Source organism: Hypanus sabinus, chromosome 17, assembly GCF_030144855.1.
Source record: "Hypanus sabinus isolate sHypSab1 chromosome 17, sHypSab1.hap1, whole genome shotgun sequence".
NCBI classification, from domain to species: domain Eukaryota; kingdom Metazoa; phylum Chordata; class Chondrichthyes; order Myliobatiformes; family Dasyatidae; genus Hypanus; species Hypanus sabinus.
In genome coordinates this window covers 52,924,075-52,947,703 of record NC_082722.1, presented here as the reverse complement: position 1 = coordinate 52,947,703, position 23,629 = coordinate 52,924,075, and the positions used below count along the sequence as shown (strand labels likewise).

Below are 23,629 nucleotides of genomic sequence, written 5' to 3'. Positions count from 1 at the left end.
AAGAGTACACATGGGTACTCTTTAATCTTTAAAAGATCACCTTTTAACTACAATAAGTTTTACTGATTTATCTAACATTAAATTAGACCTTTATTCTAATATTGGGAGAAAACTTCATTTGCTTTAAATATTTCAAAATAACTACCAAACTGTATATACTCACAAACATCTCCAGATACCACTATTTCTATTAGTCAATTTTTTTTATTTGTTAAATTTTAGAAATTACAAATAAATGTAATAGTAAAACAGTAAGAAAGATAATATTAACCCTCCCCCCCCCCCCTTAACCCTTATCTAAAGAAAAAAAAGAAAGAAGAGAAAGATTGCCTGGATATCAAAGGATCCCCACATGCTCCATGGAGTTCAAAATAATTTTGATATTTATTTTTTACTTTCTCCAATTACTATAATTTTATCTTCAAAGGCCCTATGTATTTAATCCTATCTTTTGTAAGTATAGGAGCCAAATTTTCAAAAATATATTCATTTCTTAAATTATACGTAATTTTTTCAAGTGGAATACAACTATGTATTTCATTATTCCAACAATCCATAGTTAAATATAAATCAGATTTCCAACTAACTGCAATAACTTTTTTGGCTACTGCCAATGCAATTTTTATAAATTTTTTCTGATACTTGTTCAATTTAAGTTTCGGTATTGTCCCTTCAATGTCTCTTAATAAAAATAATAGTGGACTATGTGGGAGTTGTACTCCAGTAATTTGTTCCAATAAAAGTCTTAAATTTATCCAAAATGGTTGAATTTTAAAACAAGAGCAAGTAGAATGTAAAAAGGTACCAATTTCTTGATTACATCGAAAACATTGGTCAGACATATTTGAATTTAATCTATTTATTTTCTGTGGTGTTATATATAATTGATGTAAAAAATTATATTGTATTAATCTAAGTCAAACATTTATTGTATTTCTCATACTATCAAAACATAATCTTGACCAGTTTTTCCCATCAATTTTAACATTCAAATCAGATTCCCATTTTTTTCTTGATTTATGAATTCCTAATTTAATTATTTGCTTTTGAATCAAATTATACATACAAGATGTAAATTTTTTAATTCTTCCTTTCTGAATCAATATTTCTATTTCACTAGGTTTTGGTATCAACATTGTTTGTCCCAGCTTTTCTCATAAATAGGCTCTTAATTGAAAATAACAGAAAAGAGTGTTATTTGCTATTTTATATTTATTTTTTAATTGATCAAACTACATCAATATACCTCCTTCGAAACAATCACCTATATATTTAATCCCCTTTTGGAACCAATTATATAAAAGTTTATTGTCCATTGTAAAAGGAATAAGCCTATTTTGAATTAAAGTTCTTTTTGCTAATAAAGATTTCTTTATCTCATCATCTATACTTACCTTACTCCATAAATAAATCAAGTGTCTTAATATAGGAGATTCTTTTTTTTCCCATATCCATTTGGATTCCCATTTATATATAAAATCTTCTGGTATATTTTCTCCTATCTTATCCAATTCTATTTTAATCCATGCCAATTTTTCTTCATCAGAAAAAGATGCAATAAATCTAAGTTGATTTGCTTTATAATAATTCTTAAAATTTGGAAGTTGTAACCCTCCTAGATCAAATTTACATGTCAACTTTTCCAATGATATTCTTGACATCTTACCTTTCCAAAGAAATTTCCTTACATATTTATTCAGTTCTTGAAAAAACTTCTGAGGTAATTGTATTGGTAAATTTTGAAATAAATATTGCAATCTAGGAAATATATTCATATTAGTCATTCTTTACCCACACTGCAGCACATCTAAAACAGATCTAATTAAACTTTTCCATCACACTGGAAATTATTTGAATTATTTTTCAAATAATTCACTATAGGCATTTTAGTCCATTCTTGATATGTACTCTACAGGTAAAGGATAAAGTCAGAATAATGGAGCATGTGAAAAGCCCTGCCCTGACGAAAGCTACAATTATTACTAAGCAACACAGTGGTTTAATTATTGAAATACATACGTTTCTTGAGTTTTATATGCATAGAAAGGTAAAATATATACTATATACCAAGACAAACGTTTGACTGATGCTAAGTGATACCGATGTCCCCGTTCTGACTTATGTACAAATCCGACTTAAAGACGGACTCAGGAATGGAACTCGTTTGTAACCCAGGGACTGCCTGTACTCAATACTTCCTTGTGCAACTGGATCCTCGATTTCCTCACGTGCAAACCCCAGTCACTTCATATTGGCAATAACATCTCCTGCACAATTTCCATCAGCACAAGGCTGAATGCTTAGAACCTGCTCTACTTGCTTTGTACTTATGACTGTCAGGCTAAGCATAGCTTTAATGACATACTTAAATTTTCTGACAATACTACTGTTGTAGGCCAGATCAAAGGTGGTGACAAATCAGCATATAGGAGGAAGATTGAAAATCTGGCTGAGTAGTGCCACAACAACATCTCACAACATCAGCAAGACCAAGAGGCTGATTATTGAATTCAGGAGGAAACCAGAGGTCCATGAGCTAGTTCTCATCAGGGGATCAGAGGTGAAGAGGGTCAGCATCTTCAAATTACACGGTGTTATTATTTCAGAGGATCCATTATGAAAGCAGAGGGTGGTGAATTTGCCATGGATGGTTGTGCAGGCCAAGTCATTGGGTATATTTAAAGTGAAACGATAGGCTCTTCAATAATATTGGTGTCGAAGGTTATGGGGAGAAGGCAGGAGAATGGGGTTGAGACGAATAATAAATCAGCCATTATGGAATGGTGGAGCAGACTTGCTGAACCAAAACTCTCATTTTCTGCCACTCCTTTTGGTTAAATGTGACTTGTAACTGTACTCCTTTGCAAAACAGTCACCTGCCAAAACTCCATACTGTGTCTCTGGAATAAATGTACCACTACTCTACAGGAAGCAACTCTCCGTGAAGTAAAATATTAATGAAATTCATCATCTCCACCCAAGGTCTACCAAAAGAGTAATTCCTATGCTCTTGCACATATACCTATATACATCCCTGGTAAAAATTTCTGTTACTGTGAATAATTGAGTAGAAGATGAACTGATCTCCAAAACTCAAAGTTGAAGAGGAAACATTCTTTTCAATATTTTAAGCAAGATTAGTGTATTATTTTTGTTTTGTACATTAAGAGTGAAAAAAAATGAAAGGAGCACCATGCAAAAGTTTGGGCACCGCAAGAGATTTGAGCTCTCAGATAACTTTTACCAAGGTCTCAGACCTTAATTACCTTGTTAGGGGTATGGCTTGTTCAGTCATCATTAGGAAAGGCCAGGTGATGCAAATTTCAAAGCCTTATAAATGCCCTGACTCCCCAAACCTTGTCCCAACAATCAGCAGCCATGGGCTCCTCTAAGCAGCTGCCTAGCACTCTGAAAATTAAAATAAATGATGCCCACAGAGCAGAAGGCTGTAAGATAGCAAAGTCTTTTCAGGTAGCCATTTCCTCAGTTCATAATATAATTAACAGGAACGGTGGAGGTCAAGTTGAGGTCTGGAAGACCAAGAAAACTTCCCAGGAGAACTGTTTATAGGATTGCTAGAAAGGCAAATCAAAACCCCCGTTTGACTGCAAAAGACTCTCAGGAAGATTTAGCAGACTCTGGAGTGGTGCTGCACTGTTCTACTGTGCAGTGACACCTGCACAAATTACCTTCATGGAAGAGTCATCAGAAGAAAACCTTTCCTGCGTCCTCACCACAAAATTCAGTGTCAGAAGTTTGCAAAGGAAAATCTGAACAAGCCTGATGCATTTTGGAAACAAGTCCTGTGGACTGATGAAGTTAAAATAGAACTTTTTGGCTGCAATGAGCAAAGGTATGTTTGGGGAAAAAGGGTGCAGAATTTCATGAAAAGAACACCTCAGACGGTTTAGCACAGGGGTAAATCGATCATGCTTTGGGCTTGTGTTGCAGCCGGTGGCACAGGGAACATTTCACTGGTAGAGGGGAGAATGAATTCAATTAAATACCAGCAAATTCTGGAAGTAAGCATCACAAAGTAAAAAAAGCTGAAGATGAAAACAGGATGGCTCCTACAACAGGATAACGATCCTAAGTACACCTCAAAATCCACAATAGGCCACCTCAAGAGGCGCAAGCTGAAGGTTTTGCTGTGGCCCTCACAGAACCCGTGAGACATGTAGAAGGAGGGAAACGTAGAAACATATTCTACGTTTCCCTTCTTCTGAAGTTCAGTAAATTTATTATCAAAGTACATATACTGTGTGCCACCATATACTACTCTGGGAATTATTTTCTTGCAGGCATTCACAGTAGAACAAATAGAATCGATAAAAACTGCAGTCAAAGAAGGAGTAACAACAACTAATCTCCAAAAGAAAATAAAGTGTGCAAACACACCAAATAGATAAACAAACAGGCAGATGGGACTCGTCAGCCACTGTCATCTTTAACTTTATGCCTTTTGGAAATCAGGTCATCTTTTACACACTTGGCTATTCACAGTAACAGAAATTTTGACCGGGGTGCCCAAACTTTTGTAGGTCAAACTATTGGACAGGTACCACATACAGCAAGATCTTCCAAATTCACTGTAGGGTATGTGTCCTCTCCCACACAGACAGTCCCATCACAGGCTCTCATTTGGCCAGTTCCGGTGATTAGACCTACATTTTTTATGTACCTGATATCCAACTTCCAAAACATACATTCTATGTTATGCCAGAGCAAGAGGACAGTGGGAACTACTCAAAGATGTTCTCCAAGTCTCTGTAGATGTGTAATATTCCAACCAACTCATGGGAATCCCTGGCCCATATCCACTTGAAATTAAAGTATTTGAGGAGTAAATTGGAACCAGAAGTCCCTTTGTTTGCATTGGGCAGAAGCCAAAAGATGATAGACAAACTCGCCGCTTCCAACCTGGCCACACCTCCCAGGCTCTGTTTAGCCTCTAAATGCAGAAAAATGTAAGCTTTAAGGAGTATTGTTTTCTTTAGTAATTTAATTAGGTAAACATCATGCAGCTGGACAGATAACTTCTCTTACCAAGTAATGCAAGTCTAAACACCCTAAAGAAAACAGTTTCACAGATTGGGTTTCTTGGTTATAACAGCTTGTGTTCATAATTAAAAGAACCATGTCTGGAAAGCACTTTTCAACACTTTAATAAATCCTGACAATTTACATGATACACAAATAAATTTATAGCTTAAATTTTTAATAAAACTATATTGAAAATGGGGATACCAAAGTTTAGAAGAAAAACATTTATTTCTTAACAAATTTTTTTGGGGCAGCATTTGGGTTTAATCTCCTCCTCCCACCTCCAAATCTGCTGTCGCGAATGTTTAAGTGAGCAGCTCTGCTGTAGACATCATTTTCCACAAATGGGGAAACTCCAGCAATGTAATCCGGGTCAAAAACATTAGTCTTCTGCCTCGCTTTCTTGGAAAGTCGTTGCTGAGGGAAGTTTTGATCCTCAGTCAAATGCGGATTGTTGGCATGTTTCCCACCATGTGGTAATGGGAGAGAATGCTATTGAAGAAGGGAAATACATTATTTTCACCTAAAGTTTAAAGTCCAGATATTTAATATATATCATGCTATGAAAGGAATTTACAATTGTTTTCTAAATACGATCAACCATGAATTACCAAAAGTTGATCTTAAAATAGAACTATTCTTATTCCTTCCAGATATTTAAAACATTTTTTCCTTAATTTTTCACAAAGCACTTATTCCACTACACTACAGAACAGTTACTATATGGACTGCTGCTGTTTTTCATAACTTCTAATTCACTTACTAAAAAAATTCAGCTGTTAAACGTGTATCTCCATCCTCTCCCCCTCACAGAAGATCACTTTTATTAAAGCTTCCAAGAAGACATGGGGGGGGGGGGGGGGTTGATGGTGAAAGTTTATCAATTACTCCATTTCATGCATTACTGCTCCTCACAATGAGCTTTAAAGAATTCCCCTCCCCAACCCGTACTCAAATGCTACACAACACTTTTTAAGACTTTATTCCCAAGAATGTAGATGATTAAGAGGAGATTTGATAGAGGTATACAAAACTATGAGGGGTATAGATAGGATAAATGCAAGCAGGCTTTTTTCATTGAGGTTGAGTGAGACTACAACTGGAGGTCATGGGTTAAGGGCAGAAGATTAAATATTTAAAGAGAAAATGAGGGGAAACTTCTTCATATAGAGGGTGGTGATAGTGTGGAATGAGCTACCAGCACAAGCAGTGGTATGGGGTCGATTTCAGCCTTTAAGAGAAATTTGAAAAGTACATGGATGAGAGAGGTGTGAAGGTCTATGGTCCAGTGGCAGCTCGATTGCACCAGGCAGGAGCCTGTCTCTCTGCTGCAGTGTTCCGATTTAAACCATAATATTTAGAGGGCAGAACCTAAAACATTTGCAACAGTGGAAAGTTTAAAAAATGGAATTATTAACCCTGAGATGTTGCTTTATATAAAGTAGTGACTAACTATAGCTCAACATCAGGTTTCTCTTAAATAATGTAAACTATAATCCCAGCAATTTTATATTACAGGGTATGTTAAGAATAGAGACACAAATACAAACAGTTATGCAACATCTCAAAGCATGTTTCATGTCAAACAATACAAATAAAACCTGATCTTACTCTCAAGCCTCGTGGATTTAACACTTTTGGATTTTTTGAGAAGTGGAAGTGAAGACTGCCATCTTCATTCACAGTGATTGCTACCTTTTTCAGCGTCCTGTTACCACAGTTTGGGCAGAATTCCTTATTCATGTTAGTTGTGGTCCTGGTTAAACCCAAGCAGAGAGACAATTGGTCTAGAACTTAAATATTTGATTATCTTCATTGCCCTTTCACATTTACTGAAAAAATTAATAGAATATAAAAAAAACTCTGTTGCATGATTCAAGTTTCTTAGAAGTTGTTTTAACTTAGACACAGAATGAAGACTTAAGTTAAATTCACAGGTCTTGAATGCTAAATTAATTTTAATAATTTCAGTTGTGGAAGGTGTGCTACAATTAGTCCTAGCACCAATTAAGACCATAAGATATAGGAGCTGAAGTAGGCCATTTGGCCTATTGAGTCTGCTCCGTCATTCAATCATGGGCTGATCCACTTCATCCAGTCATCCCTACTCCCCTGCTTTCACCCCACACTCTTTGATGCCCTGGTTAATCAAGAACCTATCTAGCTCTGCCTTAAATACAATTGGCTAAAATGGGAAAATATTTTCCATTGTGTCCAGTAAACATGGAATTGAAGTGAGTAAATAGGTCAGCAATGAGTCACAGGGCGATAATCACGTCTGATATGAAAAATGAAAACCATATTACGCTCTTCAGTTTGGAGCTTCAGCACAGTATTTAAACCAAAGGCAGCAAGCTGCTTTGCAGGTATTCATAATATTTTTTTAATCAATAAATACTGTTACAGCATCCGTGGAGAATAAAATCCTTTCCCACTGATAGGATAAAAATATATTACACCTCAATTAACTGGATGCAGGTAGACATAACTGGATCAACAATCTTGGAGAAACCAGCAGGTCTGTGGGAGGAAAGAAAATGTTGCCATTTTGCGTCAAAACCCTGCATCAGGCCTAAAATGGAGCAGCAGGGTGGTCAACAGAGAGAAGGGGACTGGCAGGAGAGTATTCCAAGGTGACTGGTAGACTGAGGAGGGTTCCGAAATCCTTCAATTGTCTTAGAATTCATTGTTGCCACTCCCTTTCTCCTCTCTATGCTGGCCATTTCATTTTCACTCCAGAGCTATGTTTTTGACCCAAAATGTCAACTATTTATTTGCTTCCAGCTACTTCTCAACCCACTGAGTTCCTCCAGTAGATTGTGTTACTCCAGATTCCCACTTCTGCTCTTTTGTGTCTCTAGACATAGCAGATGTTTGCCTGGTGCTCAAAGTCAATATGTACACGAAAACATCAAATAGGGAAAAGTTATAACTTCAGTGTTCAATTTCTTTCTTCTTCAATATCTCAGCAATGCTGAAGACAAATTTGGCAGAATGGTAGGATTTGACCAAATTAGTATGCTTTAAGTTATGTTCCTCATAAATTCTCAATTAACTTGAAATGTATTTTTCCACACAAGTCTTTTAATACTGCTTGTTAACATTACTTTAGTTACTTATGTTTTCATTCCCATTTATAGCATCTTGCTTCTAAAGAATCTTATATCCTGCCTTTTTAAAGAAAAAAACAAAATCTCTCCTAGGTTATATATAGGGTTCACACACATAATGATCCAATAAATGCAAGGATTTCATTCGATAATCTCCAATTACCCCATGAAATCCTGGTCCTTTTATGCATTATTAGTTGCACATATTGGCAAATTTTACCAAAGTATATTAATACTCAAAATAAAAACAAAAAATGCTCTAAACACCCACACTGGGCAGCAGCAGGAAAAAGAGAAACAAGCCCCTTCATTAATACTCACTTGAAACATGCAAAACAACGCAGAATGAAGTTCCTTGCTTGCTTTATAATCATTCCATTCAAAGAAATGACATGAAGCCCCATCTGAATAAGGACATTCTAAGAAAGTAAAGCACTCACAATTATCCTTTTGCATTGCTACACTTGCCTACAGAACAAGTAACTTACACAATGCAATACCTAATATAGTCAGAAAAGATCATTAAAGTAAATGAATGTATTTTATTGACAACAGATGATGGACAAATGGATCCAGAATCAAAGTAAGCTTTAATCCAAATAATGTTATGTAAAGGGGGTTTCTTCTTTTTTTCTTTGTTACTGTTGGGAAAGGGCTTTTGTTTTGTTAAAAACAGGAATGTTTCTTTGTTGCGAGAGAGTGCTGGAAGCTTGTTTGGGTTAAAATTTACTGATAACGAGAATTGTATTCCTTTGTAAACCAAATGGGGATTAATGTTCTTTCTTCTGAGTCTGTAAGCTTTTGTTGACGGGCTTTTGGGCAGATCGGCGTGAGGGGGTCGAGAGAGAGGACGCAACGCTGTAAGCTGGGCGAGGAACAGACCCCAAGCGGAGGTCCGAGGCCAGGAGGTACTCCGAGGAGGGGGGATGAAGCTAGATGTGCTTGGTTGACCACTCGGAGGGTCCTGAGCTGCAAGTCGAAGAGTTCGGAAGGGATCGAATGGTGGCCAGAAGACTTCAGTAATTGAGCTCCAACGGTTGTGCACGAAGTGGTTTGGACTTTGATAAGTTTGACGCCTTTTCATTTTTTCTCTTCATACATACTGTATCGTTATTAATCACTTAGTTATAGTAACCTTTATAAATTGTACTCATTTAATCGCTTATGGTGTACTGTCTGTTTTTGGGCGAGGCGGGGACATCACACAGCATCCACACCAGCTGATTACCCAGCTTGGCAGGGCCGAAGGCTGCTCCCCCTAGACGAGAATGAGCTGAGCGAGCCTGAGGCGACCCGGGGGTTACAGTTATGTCATGCAGGTGACTTCCAGTCCAACATACAACACAGCAGCCTTCTGTCCAAGCTCCTACCTTTGATGTCTCAGCTCTTAATTTTTCATCAATGACCCCTATTTTCTATGTTGTCCAAAGTGTGCCTACAATGCCTGATCTATTGTTCGAGTTGGCTCCATGAAGCTCAGTTTTTTGTGTGCTGGATTTTTTCTTCAAAATGATTTTAAAACTTTCGCAGAGGGACAATGGCAATAATGAAAATTTCCCGTGTATGTGTGCATATATATCCTAACAATTCAAAAACTTTAAACAGGAAGCAAAATCTATTACCTGCATTGCAAAATCTGTAGTCATACAACCAACTTTGATATCTGCTGCTGTCTCAGAGCAGCCCATATCTCTATGAATCTGCTGAATGTTACTCGGCGTTATCCACCCTTCACTGTCGTCGCTGTCATCCTCCACCTTCTCCTCCTCGCTTCCATCCTGGCTCAACGATCTCTCTCTCAAATTGCAGACATTCTCTTTGTTCTGCTAGGCAGCAAAGTTAGTTACAATTAGGATACCTAGAATTACTTCTCAGAACCCTAAAGTTAATTCATAATTGCTAAATTTATAAAAATGCTACTTATTAATAAAACAGAAAAAAAACACAACTAACTAAAATACTTCAAATGTTTAAAACAGAAAATGCCACAAATACAAATGTTTCAAATCAATAATCTGTCAACAGAATAAAGCTTACATCACTTGCGAGTAAATCTTGCAGATCATCTTCAATATTTGGTAGCGGGTTTCTCCAGAAGTGAAAGGCTTCAAATTCTGATAAATCAACTTCTGGCAACTCACTGGAATGTCCTGTAGAGGGATGGCACAGCTCCTCAGAACTTAAAGGAAGTACACTACCTCCTTTTGTGAAACCCCTCTGAGGATTCTACTCCATAAAAACAACAATGTTTTTAGATGTTTCGTACATTTGTTGCACTTCTAGATTACAAAGTTTTACACAGTAGATATTCAGTAATAAAACACAGCTTTTCTTGACCAAGTATTGACTTGATAAGGTATATTAAATCACTGAAGTACAGAAATGAAGTCTGTATTTGTAAAGCTTAACTTATAAATTAAACTTTACTCCAAGACATCTCATCACTCATTTCAGTGAGATTGAGGTTTCAGATGAGACATTGAGGAATTTCAGCCTCCGTTGAACAGTTCTCTCAATGTTACCTCCAACACCACACAACAAAAACTACACAGGGCAAATCCAGCTGGCCGAGACCAATGATCCCACAGGCAACATCAACATTCAGATGCTTCCACACAAGCAAGTCCCAGACTCACAAAGACCCACAGATGCATATCCGGACCTTGCTGAATCATGTATCATTTAAGCTCTGCCACTGAAACGAGAAAATCTGCTGAAACTGGCAATCCAAGCAACACACACAAAATACTGGAAGAATTAAGAAAGAAACAGAATTGTAGTATCAGGTCAGTGATCTGAAGAATTTGAAAGAAGGTTATTGATCTGAAACATTAACCATTTCTTTTCACAGTTGCTTCCCGAGTGCTGATTGTTTTCATGTTTTCAGCATTTCCTGTTTAATATTGCAGCTCAAAATCAAACTCAAATCCTTTACAATGTTCTTAACCAAGCATGTTTAATTTTGTTTACCTTAGATGGTAGATGAAAGCCTGCTACGTTGATCGGTGACTCTGGATGTCTTAAAGTGCTACTCACTTCAATCTACCAAAAAAAATCACAAATTGTAACTTTGCTCAGCGCTGCTGCCAAACATTCCTATTACACAAAACAATCACTGGATTGACGATGAGATAGTTTACTGAGGCAATGATGTAAATTCGGAAAATGGCGCAAATATCAACACACTTCAAAGTCTTTATATTTTAGATATACCAAATGTAGATCCAATATCCATGTTTTGACATGATAAATGGTGCTAATATATTACCTCATAAATAATGTAATTTTACTTTGGACCAATAAATTATATTTGTCTTGTTTTGTATCCTCAATGGATACAATTTTAATTTTGAAATAGAAGAATGAGGGGCAAATCTCCTTGAAAATGTGGATTTTGGGTCATGGATACACATTTTTACATCATTGGAACAAATCATAACAACAAGCTACAATTAAGTTCTAGACCTGGCCACCAAGGAGAGATTTTTTTTGTCCAGTGAGAAGTAAATTTTTGGAATTTTCTAAGAGGATATGAATGCTCAATAGCCAAATGAGACAGTAATAGAGTTTTGGATATTAAAGGAAATCAAGAGATATGCAATTAGTACTTCTGAAAGTAGCTCCAAGGTAAAAGATCAATCATCATATTGAATCGCAGAGTAGGTCCTCAGGGTCACAGCCAATTCTTTTTCCTGTGTTCCTACATATACCTTGCCTCGGGGGTAGGTGCAGCCAAGGAGCAACTGGTGACCTACTGTAGTGCACACTATAGTCATGGTACATCAGAAACAAATTCACATTAGTGAATCACATTGATTGCTTGGACCTAGATGGTGCCAGTCTTTCACTTGTTCTTCCGGCATCAAAGGAGCTGGCCCTTCTGCCCATGATAGCTGTGCCAAGCAGTACCATTCCAAATTGAACTTAAATTTTAGTTTTATGAAATGAAAATTAAATCCAATTTCATTTGCCAGCATATATCCCTTTATTCCCTGAATATTCACATGCCTCAATGGTTATTAAACACGGCTATTGTATTAGTTTCTACTACTTCCACTGGAAGTGTATTCCAGGTACCTACAACCCTTGGTGCAAGTCTACTTAAAACTGTTCCCCCTCACCTTAAAGCAATACCCTCTATCATCTGACATTTTCACCCTGAGGAAAAGGTTCTGACAAAGTACTCCATGTCCCTCAAAATTTTATACACTTCTATCAGGTCACCCCTAATGCTTCTGATGCTTTGGATTAAACTATCCAAGTTTGTCCAGGGTCTCCTTATAGCTAATACCGCCCATCCTGGCTACAGTTAGGTGAGCCATTTCTGTACCTGACTGATGAAGGCAAGCATGTCATATGCCTTCTTTACTACCTAACTTCTTTCAGGGTGCTATGGACTTGCTCCACAAGAGTTTTCTGTACATCAGTGCTCTTATGGGCCTTGCCCTTTACTGTGTACTCTCCCCTTACACTTGAACTCCCAAAATATAACCTTAGACTCACTTGGATTAAACACTATTTGCCATTTCTCTGCTCAAATTTCAAAATCCTGATGTATTCACTGATAACCTTCATCACAATCTGCAATTACACCAAGTTTTGTGTCACCTGCCAACCTGTTAATCAAAGCACTTGGGTTTTAGTCCTAGTAAGTTATATGTATTACAAACAAGATGTCCCAGCACTAATCCTCATGGAACACCACTGATCAGAGACTTCCAGTCACGATGAGCCCTTTCTAAATGCTGCAGGTTAAGCAGGTTCCCAGTCACCTTAGGTAGCTGTGGTAATTATATGATATTATGTTCGAGTTTTTGGTCACTGAAGCAGCTGGATTCTGGGAGACTCAAATTGCTTATTCCTTTTCTTGACCAGTATTGCGTAATCAGCAAAAGCTTGGATGTTGTGTGAATGTCACTGAAGGTGGGGAAACAATCAAAAAAAAACTGAAGTAGGATACCTATCCACCCAATGAAAAGTCCATCCATATCTAAAGGCATCTGAACACAGTTGATGTTTAGACAGTATTAGAAAGAATCCAGTAAAAGAACTTGCAACTGATAAATGGCTTACTTTCTGCACAGGTTCTTTTTTCAAGTGGCCAGCTCCCACAAATTCAGTTTCAAGTTGACAGGTTAATGCCAGAACTTTAATGTCAGTTGCCGAAAGACTGGGGTAGTCACCAGTTTTTTTGGAAAATTCTGACACTATGAAAAAAAAAGCGAAAATGAAAAATGTTTTAATTATTTTTGAGATTGCTGAAAAACATTAATCCACTTCTTCAGGATTAACACACGAATGAATTTTGAAACTTAACATTGGTAGACCCACCCATAAATTTCCACATAGTGAGGGTCCACACACACCAATAAACATTAGTTTGTTTTAGTGCATACAGCCCCAGGAGATCCTTCGTGGTTAAAATCAATTGCAGCATTTTATGTTTGCTGAAATAAGCAGAGATAACTTTGGTTTCAATCTCGATCCAATAGTACCTCTACAATGCAATATTTACAATTTCAACATCTGAATTCACAGACTCGAGGAGCAAGTATCTTTCCAATGACCCAAACTAACAGCCTACATGTTTGCATGTGAATTCTGTTATAAATTCATCGAGCTATCCTTCTGGGAAATCTAGTTTCTGAGTTTCAATTAGCCTATTGCTATTATTAATTTTCAAGAACCTTGCAATGCATACATCCATCCTCTCCTGAACTTGTCCTGAACTATCTATCCTTCCACACATCCTGAAATACAATGTGGAAAAAGTATGGTCATGCACTTTGGCAGTAGAAATAATGGTGCAGACTGTTTTCTAAATGGGGAGAAAATCCAGGAATCTGAGATGCAGAGGGACTTGGGAGTCCTTGTGCAGAGCACCCTGAAGGTTAACTTGCAGGTTGAGTTGGTGGTGAGGAAGATAAATGCCACGTTAGCATTCATTTCAAGAGGTCCAGAATACAAGAGCAAGGATGTGATACTGCGGCTTTATAAGGCACTGGTGAGGCTTCACCTTGAGGATTGTGAACAGTTTTCGATTCCTCATCTTAGAACAGATGTGCTGGCATTGGAGAGGGTCCTGAGGAAGATCACAAGGATGATTCCAGGAATGAAAAGGTTCTCATACAAGGAACATTTGAAGGCTCAGGGTCTGTACTCACTGGAATTCAGAAGGCTTTTTGGGGCAGGCGGGGGGAATCTCATTGAAACCTTTCGAATGTTGAAAGGCCTAGACAGAGTAGCTGTGGAAAGGATGTTTCCCATTGTGGGAGAGTCTAGGACAAGAGGGCAGAGCCTCAGGATGGAGGGCTACCCTTTCAAAACAGAGATGCTGAGAAATTTGTGGGATTTGTTGCCACATTCTGTGGAGGCCAAGTTGTTGGGTGTATTTAAGGCAGAGATTGAAAGGTTCTTGATTGGACATGGTATCCACAGGGAGAAGGACAGGAACAGGTGTTGAGGAGGAGATTAAAAAAAAAGATCGGTCATGATTCAGCAGACTTGATGGGCCAGATGGCCTAATTCTGCTCCTATGTCTTATGGTCTCTCTTTGAAAACTTATAATGTTGATTTCCCTTGGGAGTATCTTCATTATTCTCTTTTTGGATGTTTTTTCCATTACCTTATTGAATATATTTCTCCTACAACCTTTGTTTCTTGTTTTGCTGCTTTGTATGGTTCTGTTTTATTTTTAAGTTGTCTTAACTTTTATTTGAGAAGTAGTCCTGGTTCTTTACCATATTACTGGTTTCTATTGCTTCATTTACTGAAACATTTGACAAGTTTACTGCTGATGGTATAGGTCTGATTGCTTGGAAGCCGCCGTATCGAAATCTACACAATTCTTCTCACTTGCAGACATAACCTTGAACTCTGTTAGATAACAATTGCTATTTACACACCATTTCAGTCATTAATTCACTTGTGTTTAACTGTAAGATCCTGCAGAATGAAATAGCTACTCTATACACCATCATAACAGGCTTGTTTCAAAGTAACTGAACACAAGCAAAGCACTTAGTAAGACATCTGGAGAGATGATCGCAAATTCTTACTTCATGGATATCCACTTTGTCCAAAGAATTGCGAAGTCATTAAACAGTAAATTTAGTATCAGTTTTATAAGGAAGCATTTAAAGTTTCACACATATTTTTAATTCATTTAAGCCAGGGGAATTACAAGGGGAAGGAAAACTCACCTTGTCTTATATATTCGGGAAATGGCTCTTTAAAATGGAGCTGGTATGGCAAAACTGCCAGCCTTCGCTTAGTTTCCTTATCCCTAATTTCATTTACAACTTCTTTTAATGTGTAGATGTTTTTACCAAATTCCTGTTAAAACAAAAAGCAATAATGTAATGAAATCTCATCTATCAAATGCTTATGCAATAAACTCCTGACCCAGATTCATTGACCTAAAGCCAATGAAGTAAAAGGGATAGTCACATGAACAGCAAGAATGTGATGCTCTCATATAGATTTGTCCAGACGTGTGGAAGTGTCTAATGCCTTTTCTTTAGGGCTGTTTTGAAACCATATTTTGGCTCCTTTAAATTTTGTTGCAGTGGGCACAGATAGACAAAATAACTTTCACAGCTGTAAGGAAAATAATTTACATTTCTTCATTGACTTTTGCCAATCTATACTTTAACTATTCCTGTTATTTTTCAATACAGAAGTTAGGTTCTACATTTGATTGTTCCCATTTTATTTAGAGATACAGCACGGCAACAGGCCCTACTGGCCCAACGACCCCATGCCCCACCATTACACCCATGTGACCAATTAATCTACTAACCCAAGATCCACAAACCTGCCTAACCAGGTAGATCCATTGTTTCTGCTTGTTCCTGCCCCACCAAACTCGTATCTGTATACCTTGACTCTGTTTTATACCCCTGGTTCAGTCCCTTCCTACCTACATTTGTGACACTTCATACATTCTGGATCTTTTCAATGACTCCAAGTTTGCTGGCCCCAATCATCTCATTTTCACTATGGATGCCCCTATAAACCTCAATCTCCCATCAGGAGGGCCTTAAAACTCCGCACTTTTTTCTAAATAACAGACCCCACCTGTTCTCCTCCACCACCACTTTCCTCCATCTGGCAGAAGTGGTCCTCATTCTCAATAATTTCTCCTTCAGCTCCTCCACTTCCTCCATACCAAAGATTTAGCCATGGGCACTCATGTGGGTCCCAGCTATACCTGCCTTTTTGTCAGCTATGTGGAAGTCTGTGTTCCAAGCCTACACTGGTATCAGTCCCAATCTTTTCCCACACTACATCATTAACTGCATTGGTGCAGCTTCCTGCACCCATGCAGAGCTTGTCAACTTCATCAACTTTACCTCCAACTTCCACCCTGTTCTCAAATATACCTGGTTCATATCCAAAACCTACTTCCCCTTTCTCGATCTCCCAGTCTATATCTGGACACAGTTTATCTACTCATATTTTTTATAAACCCATTGATTCTCACAGCAACCTGGACTATCCCTCTTCCCACTGTGTCACTTGTAAAAATGTCATTCCCTTCTCTCACTTCCTCCATCTCCACCACATCTACTCTCAGGATGAGGCATTACATTCCAGGACCAATAAGATGTCCTCCTTCTTCAAAGAAAAGGGCTTTCCTTCCTCCAAAGCTGCCTTCACCACACACGCATCTCTTCCATTTTGTGCATGTCTGCTCTCACCCCATCCTCCTGCCATCCCACCAGGGATAGGGTTCCTCTTGACCTCACCAACCACTCCATGTCCAGTACATAATTCTCTGTAACTTCTGCCGTTTACAATAGGATCTCACTACCAAGCACACCTTCCCTCCTACCCCCCGCCCACCACTTTGTACTTTCCGCAGGAATCATTCCCCACGCAACTCCCTTGTACATTCATCCCTCCCCATTAATCTTCCTCCTGGTACTTATCCTTGCAAGTGGAACAAGTGCCATACCTGCCCTACACCTCCTCTCTCACTAACATTCAGAGCCCCAAATCGTCCTTCCAGCTGAGTCAACACTTCACCTGTGAGTCTGTTGGGATCTTCTACCGTATCTGGTGCTCCCGGTGTGGCTTCCTGTATAATCTGTGAGACCCGATGTAGATTCAGAGAGTTTCACCAAGCACTTACGGTACACTCTGTCCGCCAGAAAAAGTGGGATCTCCCTGTTCAATTCTACTTCTCATTCCCATTCCAACATGTCAGTCCACGGCCTCCTCTACTGCTGTGATGTGGCCACACTCAGGTTGGAGGAGAAACACTTTATAATCCGTCTGGGTAGCCTCCACCCTGATGGCATGAACATCGATTCCTCAAACCTCCTGGAATTGCATCCCCTCCCAGCTTCACCATTCCCACTCCCCTCTCTCACTTTATCTCCTTACCTGCCCATCACCTCCCTCTGGTGCTCCTCCCATTTTCCTTTCTTCCATGATCCTCTACCCTCGCCTATCAGATTCCCCCTTCTCCAGCCCTTGATCTCTTTCACCCATTAACTTCCCAGCTCTTTACCCCACTCCTCCCGGTTTCACCTGTCACCTAACAGTTTGAACTTCTTCCTCCTCTCCTCCCACTTTTTTCTCTAACTTCTCTTTTTCTTCCCCAGTCCTGATGAAGGGTCTTGGCCTGAAACGTCGACAATTTACTCTTTTCCATAGATGGTGCCTGCCCTGCTAAGTTTCTCCAGTATTTTGAGCATGAAACCTACTAACTCATAGGTCTTTGAAATAAGAGGGGAGACCGGAGCACCGAGAGGAAACCCATGTGGTCATGAGGAGAACATACAAGCTCTTTACAGACAGCAGTGTTAAAATGAACCCCGGTTGCTGGTGTTGTGATAGTGTTACAGTTACACTAACCACAATGGTACTGTGCCACCAACACAAATTTCCCCCAAGTAATAATTGGGAGGCAGCTAATAACTTTGCAACAACTTAAGTTATAATTCTTTAAAAGATACATGTCCCTCTATTTTTCTTCATCAGCTTTCTCTTATCCCCACCATCCATTTTTTGCTGCCATTTTTGCTTGCTTCTCCACTAAAGCTTTCATCATTCCCTACTCTTTCCATCAATTTAATTTCTATTACCAAATTTCTTGAAATTACCTTTCAACTATCGCAAGTTGAAGAGTCATTAAATGGAATTTTTTTTTTAAACTTGCTGATAGTGGAAATCTAAAGTAAAAACACAAAATGTTAGAAATACTCCGCTGTGCATGTGGGAAGGGAAAGGTAACACTTCAGGTCAAACAGTATGGTTTGGAGGAATTATTATTGAAAAGTCATTAATGCATTAAAATAAACCATATTCCCAGTACTGACTTCTGAGAATTGACATTTTCCCCAATGTACAAAAATTGACATTGAAATATCAACAAAGCGTTTGCTATCCATGCTACTGTCTCTTATTGGGTTCATGTTTTCCTAACAAATCTATCTAGAAATTAAACATGGAGTCTCACTCATCCTGTTACTGCTTCCTGGAAAACAGTTAGATGCAATTTTCCCTTAACAGCTCCAAGTTACTCCGTTTTCACCACAAGTATCTTTTCCCTTCACCACTGGCACACAGCTGGTGCTATCTACAAAACGGACTACCATTAGGTGCTCAGACTGCTCTAACAGCACTTTTCAAACCTGCATTCTCTACCACTAAGGACAAGGGTAGTGGTTGCAGGGGAACGCCATCACTTGCAGGTTCCCTCCAAACTGAGCTCCATCTTGATTTAGAATGTACCTCATCCTTCATTATGGTTTGGTTAAAGTAAATGTGAGCACTCTGCCCAAGAGCAGCAGGACTGGCAGCCGTTTTTTCAGACGCAACAGAGCGGGAGGGATTAAAGGAGGAGGGGTGGTGTTATTAGTCAGGGAAAATGTCACAGAAGTGCTCTGTCATGATAAATTGGAAAACTCCATCCAGTGACATATTATGGGTGGAATTGTGTAGTATGACCACGTTAATGGGGATATATTACAGGCCACCCAACAGTCTGAGGGATTTAGAGGATCAGTCTGTTACAAGAAACATAAGGTTGTTACAGTAGGTGGCTTTCAAGAGATATTGGTTAAGGAGGTGCATTGCAGGTATAAGCAGGTAGGAACAAACGAGTTGCTTATGGAGTGTAAAAAATGCAAGAGAACACTTAAAAAATAAATCAGGAGAGCTAAAAGGTAGCATGAAGTTGCCTTACCAGACAAGGTGAAGGAGAATTCTAAAGAATTCTGCAGACATGCTAAAAGCAAAGTGATTGCAAGGGACAAAATTGGTCCTCTAGAAGATTAGAATGGTAATCCATGTGTGGAGCCAAAAGAGATGGGGGAGATCTTAAATGATTTTTTTGCAACTGCATTTACTCAGAAGACATACATAGTCTATAGAAATGAGGCAAAACAGCATCAACTTCACAAACCCTATATGGAGGAGAAGGTGTTTGCGGTCCTGTGGCGCATTAAGGCAGATAAATACTTTGGACCCTGTGGGAGGCAAGTACAGAAATCGCCAGGGCCCTAGCAGATACGTAAATCACGCTTAGTGATGGGTGAGATACCAGGGGATTGGAGGAGAGTTACTGTTGTTCCACTGTTTAAGATTGGCTCTATAAATATCCCAGGAAATTATAGGCCAGTGAGCCTGACATGAGTAGTGGTAAAGTTATCTGAAGACATTCTAAGAGACCATATATATGACTATTTAGATAGACATGAACTGATTAGGGATAGTCAGCATGGCTTCAGGCATGGTAGGTCATGTCTAACCAAACTTATAGGGTTTTACAAGGAAGTTACCAGGAAATTTGATGAAGGCAAGGCAGAGGATGTTACCTACATGGACTTTAGCAAGGCATTTGACAGGGTCCCACATTGAACGTTGGTCAAGAAGTTTCAGTCACTTGGCATTCAAGTGCCACAGAGATCGGAGCTGGGTCCGTTGTTGTTATCTGCATCAATGATCTATATGGTAATATGGTTAACTGAATCAGCAAATTTGCAGATGACACTACGATTGGGGGTGTAGTGGACCGCGAGGAAGGCTATCATGGCTTGCAGATGGGTCTGGACCAGTTGGAAAAATGGACTTAAAAATGGCAGATGGGCCAACCAGGATGGGTCATACACAGTGAACAGCAGGGCACTGAGCAGCGTGGTAGGACAAAAGGATCAGGGAACACAGGTCTATTATTCATTGAAAGTGGTGATACTAATAGGTAGAAAGCTTTTGGCACGTTGGCCTTTATAAATCAATGCCATCCTGCCAAAGGGTCTTGGCCTGAAACACCGACTGTACTTTTATCCCCATAGATGCTGCCTGGCCTGTTGAGTTCCTCCAGCGTTTTGTGTGTGTCGCTGTCACTGAGTACAGGAGATGGAATGCTATGTTGAAGTTGTATAAGACATCGATGAGGCCTCCAAGTTCGAATATTGCGTGCAGTTTTGGGCACCTATCTACGAGAGAGATAAATAAGGTTTAAGGGTACAGAGAAAATTTACAAGGATGTTGCCAGGTCTGGAGGACCTGAGTTATATGAAAAGATTGAATAGGTTAGGACTATATTCTTTAGAATATAGAAGACTGAAAGAAGATTTGATAGAGATATACAAAATTATGAGGGATACAGGTAGAGTAAATGCAAGTAGGGTTTTTTCATTGAGGTTGAGTGGGACAACCAGAAGTCATGGGCTAAGGTTGAAAGGTGAAGTTTGAGGGGAACATGTGGGGAAACTTCTTCAGTCAGAGAGTGATGAGTGTGTGGAATGAGCTGCAAGCACAAGTGGTACATGTGTGCTTGATTTCAACGTTTAAAAGAAGTTTGGATAGGTACATGGATGGTAGGAGTATGGAGGGCTTTATGGTGCAAGTCGATGAGAGTAGGCAATTTAAATGGTTTGACATGAACTAAATGGGCCAAAGAGTCCTTTTCTGTGCTCTACTTTTCTGTGATTGTCTACATCAATTACAATACATCAGTATATTTTGACTATTTCCCGAAAGAGGAAATAATTAAGGTGTTCCCCCCCCCATACAGGATTTCACGCCCAACACCTTTGATGAATTCCAACCTGTCCAAGTACAATTCCCAGCAACCTCCCTTTCTCCTCTTTGCTCCCTCCCTCCCTCTCGCCCTTTCTCTTTTAGGTTGAGAAACCCTGGGGATCTATCCCGTTTTAAACCCATCTAGTAACATTCTGTAATTTCACCTCACCTACCGAGTACCCGCAATATTTCTGATCCCGACAACTTTCCCAGAACCTGGAAAGTAAGATAGAGCCCCACCACCGCTCGCCCCTATAACGAAGACTCAGCGTCAAGCATCGCACAGAACAAATGACTTTCAGTAAATTCGTTACTCAAGAGTTCAAAGATCTGCACCAACCTGCAGTGGCGCATTCTTCAGGAAAGCTCCAGCGTCTGCAACAACATGCTCCACCATACAGGCCGCCATTTTCTGCTGTTACTTTGTCCAATCACGAACAACATTGCTGGCGCCGTACCGTTCAGAAATCCTGCTGCTGATTGGGCAATATAATAATCAGCGAACCCAGAGTGTGACAGGGCAGGAAAACTTGCATTCACCTAGCGCCTGTGGCACTCTGCGGGTCCTCCAAAGAAACGTAGAGTGAGTTTATTCCCCAAAAAATACTTTATTCAGACATTTTACAAAATAAAATTACTTACAAAAACTATTCCTTGACTCTGAGTCCTTGTTCACTAAATAAAGTTATTTACAATAAGTGATGCGTCGATTCTCAGTCCTTATTCAAAATAAAGATGTTTACAAAAATGTCATTCGTTGACTCTCAAACCTTAGTTAAGAATAAAACGTAGAGCGAATTATGTACCGTCAAAGAGCGGTCACCTTTGCAAAAGATAAAAAATATAAGATTCCACAGACAATGATGCAATAATGATCAAATAATGTTATAGTGATATTAGAATAGAACACAGAACATAGAAAACCTACAGCACAATACAGACCCTTCGTCCCACAAATCTGTGCTGAACATGTCCCTATCCTAGAAATTACTAGGCTTACCCAAAGCCCTCTATTTTACTAAGCTTGAAGTATCCACCCAAGAGTCTCTTAAAGACCCTATCGAATCCGCCTCCACCACTGTTGCCAGCAGTCCATTCCACACACTCACCACTCTCTGAGTAAAAAACTTACCCCTGACATCTCCTCTATACCTACTCCCCAGCACCTTAAACCTGTGTCCTCTTGTGGCAACCATTTCAGCCCTAGGAAAAGGCCTCTGACTATCCACACGATCAGTGCCTCTCATCATCTTATACACCTCATTCAGGTCATCTCTCATCCTCTGTCACTCCAAGGAGAAAAGGCTGAGTTCACTCAACCTATTCTCATAAGGCATGCTCCCCAATCCAGGCAACAGTTAATTGAAGGAAAAGTTTCAGTTATGTAACTGATTCTAACTATAAATTATGCATGATAAGGCTGTTCAATGGTTTAAATGACTTTAATATGAAACAAATGTAGATTTGTAATTCAAACACAATATGTTGTAAATACTCAAAAGCTGGTAACTCCTGTGGAGAAAGAGTGTAAGTTAACATTTTGCATTAATTACTTTTCTTTCAGAACTGGAAATAAGAAGTATTGACGTAACAGGTCGAAATAAGTAGAGAGTCAGGTAAAATAGGGATCTGAATTTTCTTTTACAAAAATGTCTAGATATGCCTTTATACTGTTTAAAGAACTCGGTAACTTGCCTCAATGACCACCGTCCACAACCACTTACGTCCACAGTGATGAAATGCTTTGAGAGGTTGATGATGAAACATATCAACCCCTGCCTGAGGAGTGACCTGGATCCACTCCAATTTGCCTACCATCACAACAGGTCAACAGCAGATGCCATATCATTGGTTCTTCGTTCATCTCTGGAACATCTGGATGGTGAAGATGCACACTACATCAGGATGCTCATTATTAACTACAGCTCGGCATTCAATACTATCATCCTCTCCAACCTAATCAATAAGCTCCAAGATCTAAGGCTAAGTACAGCTCCATTGTCATACCTTGAGTTTGCTGGCGACACCACTGCTGTTGGCCAAATCAGAAGGAGTGACAAATTGGCATATAGGAGCAAGTTTGAAAATCTAATTGAAAGGTGCTGCAGCATCAGCAAAACCAAAGAGCTCAGTATCAGCTGCAGAAGGAAGAAGCAAAAGGTCCATCAGCCATTAGGGGATTGGAGGCAGAGAGGGTCAGTAACTTCAAATTCTTTGGTATCATCATTTCAGAGGATCCATCCTGAGACCAGCATGCAAGTGGCATTATAAAGAAGGGACAACAGTGCCTCTAGTTTGCACAGACTCAGCATGTCACCTGACAAATATCTATAGATCCATTATGGACAGCATCCCGACTGGATGCCTCACAGCCTAGTATGGAAACACCAATGCCCAAGAATGGAAAGGCCAACAGAAGTAGTGGATACAGCCCAGTC

The 23,629-nt window shown here is 39.2% G+C and overlaps 1 protein-coding gene across 4 annotated transcripts; it reads right to left on the bottom strand.

The window, feature by feature from the left end:
- Nucleotides 1-288: 288 nt before the first annotated feature.
- On the bottom strand, nt 289-21,637 carry nob1 (NIN1 (RPN12) binding protein 1 homolog). 4 transcript variants are annotated; one of them, XM_059993081.1, is made up of 9 exons: nt 21,532-21,637; nt 15,356-15,488; nt 13,227-13,360; nt 11,124-11,195; nt 10,191-10,379; nt 9,776-9,979; nt 8,475-8,572; nt 6,655-6,799; nt 289-5,535 (listed from the first exon to the last, which is right to left on the bottom strand). In XM_059993081.1, the coding sequence occupies exons 1-9, from the start codon at nt 21,598-21,600 to the stop codon at nt 5,269-5,271; spliced, it is 1,311 nt and encodes a 436-aa protein (XP_059849064.1). In that variant the 5' UTR covers nt 21,601-21,637; the 3' UTR covers nt 289-5,268. The 4 variants fall into 4 exon arrangements, with proteins under 4 accessions (XP_059849064.1, XP_059849065.1, XP_059849066.1 ...); XM_059993082.1 differs by having other exon boundaries at nt 9,776-9,976; XM_059993083.1 differs by lacking the exon at nt 10,191-10,379.
- Nucleotides 21,638-23,629: the final 1,992 nt, after the last annotated feature.

What these genes read in the sequence shown, in the direction of transcription:
- nob1 (XM_059993081.1), bottom strand. Translation starts at nt 21,600, where the DNA reads ATGGCGGCCTGTATGGTGGAGCATGTTGTTGCAGACGCTGGAGCTTTC. An exon ending in GCTTTCATCTACCATCTAAG is followed by an intron (nt 10,380 to 11,123) that starts GTAAACAAAATT and finishes TTTATGGAGTAG; the next exon opens with AATCCTCAGAGGGGTTTCAC. An exon ending in CGTTGTTTTGCATGTTTCAA is followed by an intron (nt 6,800 to 8,474) that starts GTGAGTATTAAT and finishes GGGTTTAACCAG; the next exon opens with GACCACAACTAACATGAATA.